The 13,807-nt window shown below is 32.8% G+C and overlaps 1 protein-coding gene across 1 annotated transcript in view; it reads left to right on the forward strand.

Annotated features, from left to right (window-relative positions):
* Positions 1-836: 836 nt before the first annotated feature.
* LOC123659172 (dmX-like protein 2) overlaps positions 837-13,807 on the forward strand; it is a 72,417-nt gene continuing 59,446 nt past the window's right edge. The window contains exons 1-6 of the mRNA XM_045594428.1: positions 837-1,138; positions 1,754-1,954; positions 9,391-9,544; positions 11,484-11,557; positions 12,956-13,085; positions 13,159-13,279. Of these exons, the coding sequence (XP_045450384.1) occupies positions 1,052-1,138; positions 1,754-1,954; positions 9,391-9,544; positions 11,484-11,557; positions 12,956-13,085; positions 13,159-13,279 (767 nt within the window). The 5' untranslated portion in view covers positions 837-1,051. The remainder of the gene's footprint in view (positions 1,139-1,753; positions 1,955-9,390; positions 9,545-11,483; positions 11,558-12,955; positions 13,086-13,158; positions 13,280-13,807) is intronic.

Genomic DNA, 13,807 nt, shown 5'->3' on the forward strand with positions numbered 1-13,807 from the left:
TTTTGTTTAAAAAAAAATTGTGATTTTGTAAAGTGATAATTATTATACTTATTTAGTCCGAATTATTCACACTTGTATTTCTAGTATTTTTTAATGTACCTACCAATAACCACTATACGAATCCGCGAGTGAAAGCCTAATTAAAAAATAAAACAGTAGTACTGGTGCGCGAGTATACCCATGCGCAAACGCACCCCCTCCAGTTTCTTTCAGCGTTCTTTTTACATGACGCGAACTATACCTAGTTTACTCAAAAATTGTAAAAAGTTAAAACATAAAACAAACGAGTTAATAATTCATAAATATATTTTGATTTTTTTATTTTTAATTTATGTAACATAAAATAACTTTTCTTTCGTCTACTTTTTACTTAATTATTTTTCTGATTGCGTACAATTTACTTACCCACATTTTGGGGTATTGAAAAAAAGAACTACTGGCAACACTCCCGTAGTACGTCATTTCGTGACATTGAAATTATAAGTTCCGAATAACCTCAATATTATTTTGAAATAACAATAAATTTAAAGTTTTATATGTACTTACGTGTGAAACGATATTCCTTCAGATTTTTTGTTACCTTTGGTATTGTTTTTGCACCATTTAATCACACAAGACGGCATTTTATAAGCAAAGTTACTGTATGAAGCCTCGTGACATACTAACGAAAATGAGCGTAGTTTGATGCATATGTGTGCGTGAGCGCGTGTATTTACTTGAAGGAGCCGAGTTTTGTGGCTTCACTAACAACAAAGGCCGCGCATTATCTACTTTTTTTTACTATATCTATGGTTAAATGTCATAATTTGTGGTTTCCTTTTTATTGTTATCTCTTTCTTATGTGATATAGGTATTATACGTCATTCTCTCACGTTCGATGTGTGGTGTCATAGAGAAGTATTCGTGATCATTCAACTTACAGAAAAACTAATTCCAAATGCAGAATTTTATTTCATACATTAACTATGTAATATATGTTTAAAAATATGGTCGTGTCGTGCAGCTACTTGATGGAAATATAACAAGGAAATTTTAGTTATAATAGCTCATTATGAACTGTCATCAAGTACTTAGTGGTGCCTGTAATTCAGGAGATCAATGTTTTGCTGTTGGTTCTGTCGAAGGAATACCTTTTACAGTAAGTGTATAGTACGAACATGAAACTATGCTAGTGGTGTAAAACTCGTGACTAAATACTTCATATGGTTGTCATCGTTTCACAACAGCAATGGTCTTAACAGGAAAGTCTAATTTAGACCAGAATTATAAGAATAAAAAAGTTTATTGTGCTTGCTTTGTATAATGTATATAATTTTTAAATATTTAGTTTATTTAAACTAGAATTATGTCACTAGACCAATGGATCTAAATATTTCCATTAACATTAATTTGCATCAGTTTATATAAATATTGTAAAGGTATTGTTTACCTTGAATATCTATTATTATGTTAGTATTTTGTTAGATATACACATCATTTTCAAGCACAAGTAGAGATATTTTAAAGAACAAATATGTTTTGTTTGACTTATATATATTTTTTATTTTTTTATCAATTACTTTTTCCTAAATTTTGATTTACTTTCAAGTATATTAAAGAAACTAACAAGTAGTAAGCTACTCTTAACTGTATTTAATTTTAAGTAGAATACAAAGTTCTCTATCACTATTATATAATCTTTAACTTGAGTAACTTGAAACTATTTTTAAACTATGCTTTTTTCATTATTTTCTCATTTTAAGTAAATTTTTAGGCTTATGCAGCGGGATGTAACATAGTAATACTTGCATCAAATTTTGAACGTGTCCAAATCATTCCTGGTGCCATCCATGGCTATGTTCGTATCAGCTCACTCGACTGTAGCACGGATACTGGTAAAATCGCAGCCGCATATGGTGCAGAAGTCTGTATCTTTGAACCAACACCTCTAATACATACAGCTGCCACTACTCATGTAAGTAAAAAATTAACTACTTTGGATTAATAGCTATTTATATTTTATTTAAGACATAGTGTGTTGTTTTGTAAGTCTAAATGTTAGTGTCCAATAAAATAATAATCCTTAATTGGACATTATTTTAAATATTGTAAGTATTAAAATAGTACTAATAACAACGTTTGTATCATTTCAAAATAAAATATAGAATAAAAGAAAAAAATTAATAAGTATAGATTTATTTAAGGACACATTTTATTATTACTATTAATATAAGTGTTATCTATGTTAAATATTATGTGCTCTTTGTTATTATCACATTATTTCTTCAAATCAAATGTAGTGTTCTTATGATTGACTACCCAAATAAGTCAGTTCCTAAACAAAAATTAGTTATTATTTTATAATACATAAATTAGTAATTATTCTTTGACATTAAAATAATGTTATTCATAATTTCGAAACATTTATACAATTTGTCAAATTTTCTAAATTTTCACCAACCATCACATGATTTTGATCATATTACATAACCCTTTAGGGTGGTTTTGTCTAGGCATGAAATAGATAATCTAGAGTATTTTAGTTCTTAAAAAGAGAGTAATGTCCATATCTATTCAATTTATGTCTGGAAAATGGGGGTAATGTTTTTTTAAATTTTTAGTTTAGGTTACTAGAATTATAAGTTTGTTTGACGATAATGATGATTAATGAATTATTAATTAGTCTTCTCTGTGACTACAACTTTTGTTTGATTGCTTTATATTATTTTGAATCTTATTAAACTGTTTAATATGACTGTGTGGTCACAAATCTCATTTTATTAGACAGAGTTTAGATTACAATCTATATTTAAAAAAAATATATAATTATATATATCTCATAATTTATACATATAATAAAACTTGATGCATACAGGCAGGCACAGGTTAGCAAACTAAAAAGTTCTGATATTGTTTTCTAATGTTTACGCGAATTTCACTCATTATAATAAAACAATTTTTCGGATTTTATCGCGGTTTATTAAGTTTTTAGAAGGCCACTGTTTCGGATAATTTACAGCAACCATCCTCCCATGACCATGAGTTCATTATAAAAAGTTTTGTTTTTAGGGTTCCGTACCTCAAAAGAGAAAAACTTAACCCTAAGGTAATGACGTAACATTCCGGCGAGAAATTTATGGGGTTGGGAGAAAAAGGGGGGGTGGGGGTGGGAGGGAGTGTGGGTTTTTCATCCCCCCGGACAACTATTTTCGTGTGAACCCCGTTGTTCAGAGATATCGTGGTTGAAGTTTTGAGGTTCAATTTTTAAATCGGAAAAAATTAACCTACCACCTTTAAGGTTAGAGTAACGCTTGGCTCCGGCGCTGCGGGAAGTTTCTCCCTCCGCGCCTCCGGCTTAAAAAAAACACTAGGGGTAGGGCAGACCAAGTCCACGTGGACAGTGGGGTGCTCCGATTCGGTTTTGGGTATTTTTCGAATTTCTATACCTATATTCTAGCACGCCATGTTATTAATTTTATTAGAATATTATGTCTGACGCGTTATTATGTTTAAAAGTGTCTATTTGTCAGTCCTTAAAGGTCAGTTCGTATCGTATTTTGAGTGAAGATCGTTTTTACGTAAATTTACGAATGTTCGAAAATAACGCGTGATAGTCGAAGTACGGAGCATGAGTACACTTACCGCAGCACCGGAATTAAGGTAGTCAGAAGTAACAAAAATTTAACCATCCAAAAAAAATCTACCTGTAATGTACATAATAGCTAATCCTTATATCACATTGTTGTCTGTTTCTCTGTCAAGACCTTTTTTCTCAGGAATGCGTAAAGGTAGCAAGCTGAAATTCATATTAAATACTCAAGTCTACTGTCCCTAAGACCAGTGAAAAAATCAAACTTCTAAGCTTACGCAATCAAAAGATACAGCCGTTTATGCTCCAAATTTTCGATACTCGAAAGGGAGTCAAAACTTACTGGGTACTTTCCGTGAACTTACAATCTTGATGTTTGGTACAAAGTTATTTTAAAAATTGTGAAAAGCATAAGTTTTTAGTTACATCATATTATAATAAAAATATTTTTAATAACTTTTACGGAACCCTTCCTTTTCTGTTTGCCGTTTTTTTATTTTTCTGTATAAAATACACCAGTGTTAAACAATACTGCTTCGCTTCGTGGGATACCTGGTGGCATTTTGTTTTACTTAGTTTTTAGAAAACTCGATAACAAGCCTGCTAACCCGTAAAATGTAGATTCTGAAAAGATGAATCTTCGAAATCGATATTAACGATAACAAGTTTTCGAGTCATATTGTGATGCAGAATCGGTTTTCATGCGGTTTCGAACCGTTCAGACGTCATCGCGTTTCGATAGATGCATGGCTCATTATTCCACTGATATCGTGGAGCCGTCAATACTAATAACAAATAATGTAATTAAAATCGTGCAAAAACGTTATACGCGTGTGTATAATATTGTGAAACAATGAAAAAGTTCAACCTCGACCGAATATGGATAGCACTTTTGGCGTGAAATATGGAAAAACAAAACTTAAGTGTACATTTAGTATTATTACGATCATCTTCCGCAACCTGTTACCCAATTAACATTCCTAACACGACAAAGATGACAGGTTGGGTATAAATTAAAAACGCCAAAAACGCGCCGAAGCGTTTACCTTGACACTAAATATTCAAATGTCTATTTTGTTTTCAATTACACGCTAAGAACACATGATATCTAGGTACATTACAGCATTCCAGTGGTGGTAAAATTAGTCTAACGATAAAAGTTTTAACTCGCTGTGACATGTTTCGTGGTGCCTGCATTCGTATCAAACGAGTTTATAGAATTATAGTAAATTATCCACTGGAATGATGTTTTTAAACTATATTAAAACATACTAAAAGTTTTCATTGTAAAAAAAAGGTAATTTAGGTACACGATGCGCTTGTATTGTAATAATTAGTCCACCCGCCATTTGATTGCTTACATTCATTTAAGGCTATGTAGATACTCATTAGCGTCGCATGGCTATTATGTTCATTACAATATAAATAAAAGTTTATTCAAGAGGAGATCTCGTACATACCTACGTGTAGGCAATAAATAAATATAGATGAAACATTTTGCTAGTGTTCAATTCGTTCAACGCTCTCGTAAGTCACATGATGTGCAATTGTATATTAAATTGCTCTTCATGATAATGCATTGTGATCGTGCTCACCTCGCAGTTACATCACGGATATATGAAAATTATTAATAGTTGTAAAATGCAATTTTCTCTTTTAATTAATTACGTATATATTTATTCACAATTTGTAAGGTAAGGTTTGTAAGGTAATATTATACCAAGTATAAATTTAAAAAAGTTTTGAATCAATAGTTTTTTACTATTATATTATAAGATAAAAGACTTGTCGAATTGTTATCGTACTTTACGATTTCAGTCGAAAGATATAAGATAAATCTTTAAATATAAACCAATAAATGTTCTTTTTAGTGGACGTTAAAATGTCCAGATATCCGCATCGTCAATTAAATGTATGGTTTAAACAGTTAACGTGCAAAGATTACAGTAAAAATAGAAACTCCAATTGAAAATGAAGGCTATCGCCCAAAGAGTTCTTCCAGGCTATGTTTAGCATTAATAATAAATCTTATCGACTGTATATCTTCCGAAAGTGAACTTATTACAATTTATGAATTTTATGACATTCATAATTAATTCTGGAGTTTCTAAGATGATGACGACGGTTACTCTTTACTAGCATACAGTCACAAAGGTAGGATTTACTTTTTTCCTGAAATTATCCCAGGATCGAACAGTAATACTCATAGGCCGTGAAAAAGTGTTTTTTTTTTCACGACGTTTTTGAATACATATGTAATACTAGCTTTTACTCGCGGCTTCGCTCGCATTGATTTTTTTTTAAAGTATCCTATTTTACTTCTAATACCTCCAAGAATATGTGTACAGAGTTTCATGATTATCGGTTAAGTACTTTTCGCGTGAAAGCGTAGCAAACAAACTTATATTCACATTTATAATACTAGTAGGGATGTATTCAAAACATAATCCTTCTACTCTCATAATTTATTTTTACATATCCAAATATATTCGAGTATGTATTCATATGAATGAGTATTGTGTCTATATACATATTAATTCATTCCGGTTTTTGGTTATAAAAAATGCCTTAATTTGAAAGCAACGTAAATTAATTTATTACTTGAATTACTTGTCCGACGAAAGCTAGGTACTACTTTTCCCTATTTATCGGTTAATTTACGAATTCCATTTGGAAAAATAATTCAACGTTTGAGGCCATTTCAGTTTCATCTATTTTTTAACCGACTTCAAAAAGGAGGAGGTTACTCAATTCGACCGTGTATATATATATTTTTATGTATGTTCGGGGATAACTTCGTTGTTTATGAACCGATTTTGATAATTCTTTTTTTGTTGGAAAGGAGATATCCCTGGTGTGGTACTATGATAAGGAAACCAGGATCTGGTGATGGGATCCCAGAGAAGACAAGGGAAACTCTCGAAAATCCGCATAACTTTTTACTGGGTGTACCGATTTTGATGATTTTTAATTTAATCGAAAGCCGATATTTCTCATGTGGTCACATTTAAATTTCATCGAGATCTAATTACAAATTTTGGAGTGATCTTTGATAATGCGTATTTACTTGTCTATTTTTTCATGTACCTACGTTGTATGACTTGTCGATATACCTAATTGAAGTCGTTTTTTTTCGTTTGCCTGCAAACACAATTATTTTAACATTTTCGAAAGAAGTGAACTGTTGGTCTGATAAATCACGCTGCGTCTTTTGGAACAACCACTAATCATAGGGACCCATATCCGACAAACACAGCAGGAATGGTAAAATTTCGTACATACCTACACGCTATTTAATAATGTTCCACCAGTACCCCAACACCAACCTAACTAACTTTGTCTTGTGTTTTCTCGTATACTGGTCACTTTTTTCTTAAGACCCGGTTCAATGGCGTTTATAATGAATAACTGTAATGAAATCACCAGGTTTTAGCAGATCATAATATACGATATCCTTTTAGTCCCGCCAGATACACAACGTTACCTTCAAAACTTGAATATTTGGTTTTGGTGTTGATAGAGGACTTAAGAGTACGTTTTATTCTATGAATTGTCTTACAATATCCATTTTTATTTTTCCTCATAACCAGATGCAAAAACCTTTTTTTTTTTTGTCTTTGAAGTAAAAAATCACCTTCCTACGACACTCTAAACTATTTTCTGTCTCCGAATTTTTTGACTCCCTTGTCCAGGACTTTCTCAACACTAAAATCGCCATTCTTGACACGTGTCTTTCTCTGCGTAATTTATCAGTTGGAACATTGTCACCATAAGGTTCTTAGAGCATTATTATTATTAAAGCATTATTATGCGCCTCAGCTAGGGTTGCCAACCATACTTTATAATAAAGTATTCTACTTTATTTTTGGTAAATATACTTTATACTTTTGCATTCAAATAAAGTATATAAAAATACTTTATTTTCAACCTTTACTGTGATGCGTGAAACAAAATATTCATTATGGGTACTTAACTATTTAACGGTACACATAAGGTAAAACGGATGATGGAAAGGATTTAAAATTACTGAACGAAATGTTAGATGTCAGATGTGGTGTTTTGAATGTGACAGGACAGGTGACAATCTGACATTTGTCACAGATGTCACTACTCACTATCAACGATATTGTAGAAAAATTGACCGTTGGCTTTGTTTATATGTAGTTAAGGAATCAATGGTTGGAAAAATGGTTTGACCTTAGCGAAGATAACTGGCTTTCAATACTTCCTAACGTGTACTTAAAAAATGCGGTTGAATTTGAACATTTTGAAATGATAATTATAAAAACTAAATTACAAGACAGATTAAATATTAAGATGTAGGATATATATTCCGAATGTATAAGACTTAAAGAGATCCAAAAAAAAAACACTAATGATGATAAAGAATTTTTAGTGGAAAGTACAGTTGAAAAATGGCAATATATACTTAAAAATGCACCTGATAGCTTACCAAATATTAAAAAAAATCTTACTTACTCTCTGTTCCCACTACTTAAGCTTTCACTGAAAGGGTTTTTTAGTAATGAATCTAAAGTAGCGAGAAAAGAGAAATATAGCGTCAATAAATTTAATTAGAAACGAATTTTTATTTATATACATTTAAATATTGATTGTAAAACGAGTTTGAAACATTTAAACATAACAAAAAATTGTTAGCATGTGCTAAAGGCACACAAAAATACGTTTTTAAAGCAATAAAAACATAAAATTTGAAAAATACTTTTTTTTTATTCCAAATACTTTATTTTTTCCTATCCAAACCTTTTTATACGTTTTTTTTGTCAAAAAAAGTTGGCAACCCTAGCCTCAGCTCCAATTTTCTTCAAATTAAAGCAGCAAAGTAAAATCTCCCGCAAATTCCACTAATTACAAGAAATTCTGTATATTTTCAACTCAAAAAAATAAGTAGTTTTTTTTTTTAAACTCAAAGCAATATGTACTGTACATTATGTACAGCTGTCTAGCTTTTTAGAAAACACCACAATCTTCTATTCCTACATAACATACAGCCATCTTTTAAAAACTGACCGAATATGTACACCCAATACATAGGTACTATTTACACGTGTCATTTGCAAACGGTTTGAATAAAAAAAAAGTTATTTAATGGATTACTTATTTGTTTGTACTTATTTTCATTAAGGTTAAGTTACGAGCGGCTTTAGCGGTTACTACGAGTGATATTTAATCCTTTATTTCTTAAGTCGTAATAAAACCCTTTTATTCAGACAGTTGTGAGCCTCACTACATTATGTTTAAAGTGATTAGCAGATTAAAATACACGTCATATACAGATTAACCAAAGAAAGTTTTTTTCAAAGATATCTAATCTCGGAATAGCGGTCCGATTAAAATTTATTTTCTTTTGAAATTCTCATAAAATATAAACGTTTAAAAATATAACGCTATATTAGAAGCGAAACAGTGCCTAATCGTTAACAACGGTAAATAAATAAATGAGAGCTTCACACTCAAAGGCCCGTAGTAGTAAAGTGAAAACCATGTTTAGGGAGTCCTTAAACACACACAAGACTAATACTAAAATCCAGGCTACAATAAAGTGTATTGCCAATATGTGTTTTTTTATTAGAGGGCATCGAACCCGCTACCGCTAACGCAGCCGGTGTTTTAACCTTTGCAACAAACCATGAACGTTAAATGGTGTGATTTTTGTTTGTTATAAATAATACATATTTATAATAATATGTCCCATTTTTGTTATTTTTATTATGCATAAAGTTATGATAACTTTATTAGAAATATCATTTAAGTACCTAGTGAATTATATAACAATAAGATTTTTGTGCTGTTGTTTGAAGGGCCTAGAATATCGTTGGGTACAAACGGGAAAATTGGTGGCAGATGGTCCAATAACTGCCCTTTCATGGAACCTCGAAGGTACGCGGCTCCTGACCGGCGGTAAGATCCTCCAACTATGGCACCAAGCATCGCTGTATCAGGACGACAGTCAACGTAAGTGCATTCCTTTCCTCCCAGAGTATTTATTTTTTTGAATATTATAGTATACATTTTTTTGGATATCGATATTGGACATTTGACTCTCATGTTTTGGTTTTAAGTACTACAAAATGTAGATAATATATAATAATAAGTAACTGTGTGCCAAATTATTGACCCCTAGTACGAGAGATCGTAGGCGAAATGGCACTTGGTGGTTACATTTGAAAAATGATCTAGCAAAGTTAAGCTTTAGACTGTTAAGTATGCCAGAACCCTTTGTCTCGTTAAAAATGAGTATAAAATATAATATGCTCTTAGTTATAAGTATAAGCCGTATTGGCGCGATCCTTTTGTTCGGAGCGAAGCATCGTAAAATGATTACCAAAGTTGCGGCTCCAGCCGTGAGACGAAAAGCCATATCATGAATAAACTGCCGCACTGGCACATTTCCAGCACGTTTCTGGTAACAGTTTTATCGATTTTGTGTTATTCACTTAAATTAAATTGATATAAGATTTAAATAAATTATAGCTTAAAAAAAAACTAAAAAACCACGCTTTTATAACTAATCGAACTAAAAAATAGAAAATAATTTTTAATTACAAAGAGTTTATATTACTGTAGTAGAAGATCGAACAATAAATCATAATTAATTACTTCAAAATAAAATTATAATAAAATTTAAGTTATTAAGAGAATAATTCAATTCAGAGTAAAAAACGTGGGGTTGCATTATACTATATTTTCATAACTTTTTACTATGTTTTTATAACTCTCCGCACATAGATAGTTGCAAGTAGAATAATTGTTACATTTAATATATCAAGCATATCATTGGTTTTGTATTCATTATAAGAAGGATCGGAGCTTAATCCACCACGCTGCTCCAATGCGGATTGGCGGATACCTAATAAGAGTAACGATCGCTATCAGGTGTACATGATAACAACGGGGACCAACGGCTTAACATGCTCTCCGAGGCACGGTGGGGAAACCCACAAGGACTGCACAAACACCCAGACCACGGCAAACACCTGTGTGGCCAATACAAATGTTTGTCAGGTGCGGTGATCGAACCCGCAACCGCCAGCGCAACAGGTACAATCCATGGCTGTGACCGTTGCGCCAACGCGGCATCAATATTATTCATTTATTAATCCTGGCGATCCTGATAAGAATATTAGGAAACTGTTATTGAATTATTGCATTGTCATCGGTCCTTGATACGTGCAAAGTTTCAAATTAATCAAACATCTGGAAGTTGGTGAAAATTATGCTCAAAAATTCCATTACATACATACAACCCAAGCTAATAAAAGCGTGGTAAAAATCATTACTGTTTGTTATTTTCGTATTATCTAAACAATTTAACTAAACATTTAAGTAACATTCATTTATTTCTAAAACTACAGTAGTCTAATGAAGCGAATTCGTATGTAAATGTACCTAACATGTTATATGTGTGATTCAGGTGCATATAACTTGTGAAAATGTGACGAACTTTTCAATAATCTGAGATTTAAAAGAGTTTGATTTTACAGCTCACTTTTATTGCGCAACCTGCATTGATTTTGAGAGACCTGCAGCGCGAAAATGGCATTTCATAACATTAGATAAAAAAATAATAATAACATACATTTGATAACTTTTTGAGAATAAAATAAAACGTTTTATTTTAAAAATATAAGATGGTATAACGTATTTTTGATTTTTTTAATACGAAATTTTCTTTTATAAAATTGATACGCCAGTTATTATATTTGTAAATAAACAAATATTGTGATTCAAAAATTTTGCCTACACAAACTTTTTACCGACAAACGTCGGATAGTAAGAAAACACCCCAAAATATTTAATTATTTTTTTTTTTTTTTTTATAAAAAAGTCGTTTGTTATACGTTATTCTTAGTTTAATAATACCTAAGCTAAGCATGAAATTTATTGATTGCAGCAAGTTCGGGAGTCACATTCCAAATAGGCGGTGATAAAGATGAAAAAACGAAACCTCCCGAAGAAGATGAACCTGTGAGTAAAACGCTCGGTGATCGCGGGCTGTCTGATAAGATAACGGATACTACCTGATACCTTTCTTCCGCGCAGCGCACGAGTATTTATAGTGTTATTTATAGTTTGCCATCGCGCACGATTTGGATTTGTTTAAACTGTGTATCGCCGTGACGCTCGTTAAACTGACTATTGTTTATCTACCAGGCTGTCACTTTAGATATTGAGATGATAACGCGATCATAATACGTTTTTAAATTTGGTTTTCTTAAAAAGGTTATTTGAAATATATGTATAGTAGGTTTAATTAAGATTTTAATAATAATAATACGTTACATACATACAAAATAATTAGCGTAGAAAGAAAGAAAAACAAAAATAAACATAATTAAACAACAAAACGTTAGAAATCGAAAGCAAAATGCATACATATAGTTATACCGAGTAAATTAAATATATATATTTTTTAATGTCAATAATTAGGAAATGCTATGACAACCAATAAAATAAAATAATTAATTAAACAAAAGAAAAAAAATCATTACATTCAAAATGTCAAATATAAAAAAAAATAAAAAAACAATAAGTCAGTGGTGCCCTAATACAAAGCACATCAACCTATGTTGGATCGGGTAGTCTTGTGTGTGAAGCAATTATCTTGAGGATGCCATTGTTGCTGTCTCTCAATCGTCTTGATAAAGAGGCAACTTCAGAGAGGAACTTAAGAAAAACATAAGCGACGCCGACCAATATGGAGGCAGCCCGACAGCATCCTAGAGATGTTGTTATATTGAACACGCAGAACTCTGGCGGCCCGACGGTTATGACTCACCTATAGCTGCTCGTGTAAAATGATTGACAATAGGCCTTAAATAAAGTAATTTTTACTGAAATGAAGCATCGAGCGAATCTTCGGGCTATCATATTCCATTGGACCGCCAGTACCCTGCGCCTCCGCTCCAGAAAAATTGTCATCGGACAAATTGTCCATTACAATGTGCCCGAGATACCTAAAACAGGTTACCCACTGCAATTTCTCATCATATAATTTAATTGGAGAAATACAGACCGACACGGACACACTTAGTTTCCTCTTAAACAGGACTATTTGGCTTTTCTCTGTGTTATATATGTCAGTTCATGTTCCTCCGCGTATGATGCACATATATCTAACATTTTGCGAATAGACCCCACTGTTGGTCCCAGAAGCAACATATCGTCCTCGTAGCTAACATTATTGATACATACGTTATCAATATCAGAACCGGTATGAGTGCTGCTGAGCTCAGTGATGAAGATTTAAGAATATATTATAAAAAAAATTACTTGTCATCTCTCTGTTGGTATATTTTTATTATACTTTAATGTAAAAATAATATTTAAATTTTATGTATAAGTATTGTAAATGATATGTTGTAGGGGTGGATATGTGTCTGGCAATGTCACACGGCGACGCCTGCGCATCACTTAGCATTTTCACCGGACGGCGTTTTGTTCGCTACTTCCGGAGTCAATGATAGGCTAGTCAAAATATGGTACCAAAATAAAGGTTTGTTCTTTAACTGACTGATAGTTGATTGATATTTTAGTACGGATACATAATATCAATGCATTATTTTCAGTGTTGAATCAGGCGAATAGCGAACACAACCAACCCGAGCTAAACTACACCTTCATCTACGTAGCGCATCCGCGCGCCGTGACCCATCTATCATGGCGAAAAACAAGCAAATACATGCCCAAGTTAGTTCTTTATCGCTGTATAGTTTGACTGAGCAGAATAGGGGGTCCAAAGTTTTCCAAAGACCATTGGGGAGAAGCCTTCTTGCGAAGCTTAAAACAGCAGATGGCAGAACCGTCTGCTCTCGCCCTCAGGTCCGAGAAGAGGTTGAGAATTTTTATGGACAGCTGTACTCGTCGAGCGCACGCAAGCCTGCGACTTGGGACACCGAAGATCCACGGGCACCACTGTTGCGCCATTATTCGGAGTGTATCCCGGACTTCGAAGAGGATGAGATTGGTGCAGCGCTCGGGCAGCTTAAAAACGCGAGGGCCCCGGGGGATGACGGAGTTACCACTGAACTCCTTAAAGCCGCAGGGCGACCTGTCCTGAAAGCCTTGGCAAGACTATTTAACGCCGTCATCCACCGAGGTACCACGCCGGAGGCGTGGTCCAGGAGTGTGGTGGTGCTGTTCTTTAAGAGAGGCGATAAGTCTCTGTTAAAGAATTACAGACCGATCTCACTTCTGAGCCACGTCTATAAGCTGTTT

This window comes from Melitaea cinxia, chromosome 13, assembly GCF_905220565.1.
Source record: "Melitaea cinxia chromosome 13, ilMelCinx1.1, whole genome shotgun sequence".
Lineage (NCBI taxonomy): Eukaryota > Metazoa > Arthropoda > Insecta > Lepidoptera > Nymphalidae > Melitaea > Melitaea cinxia.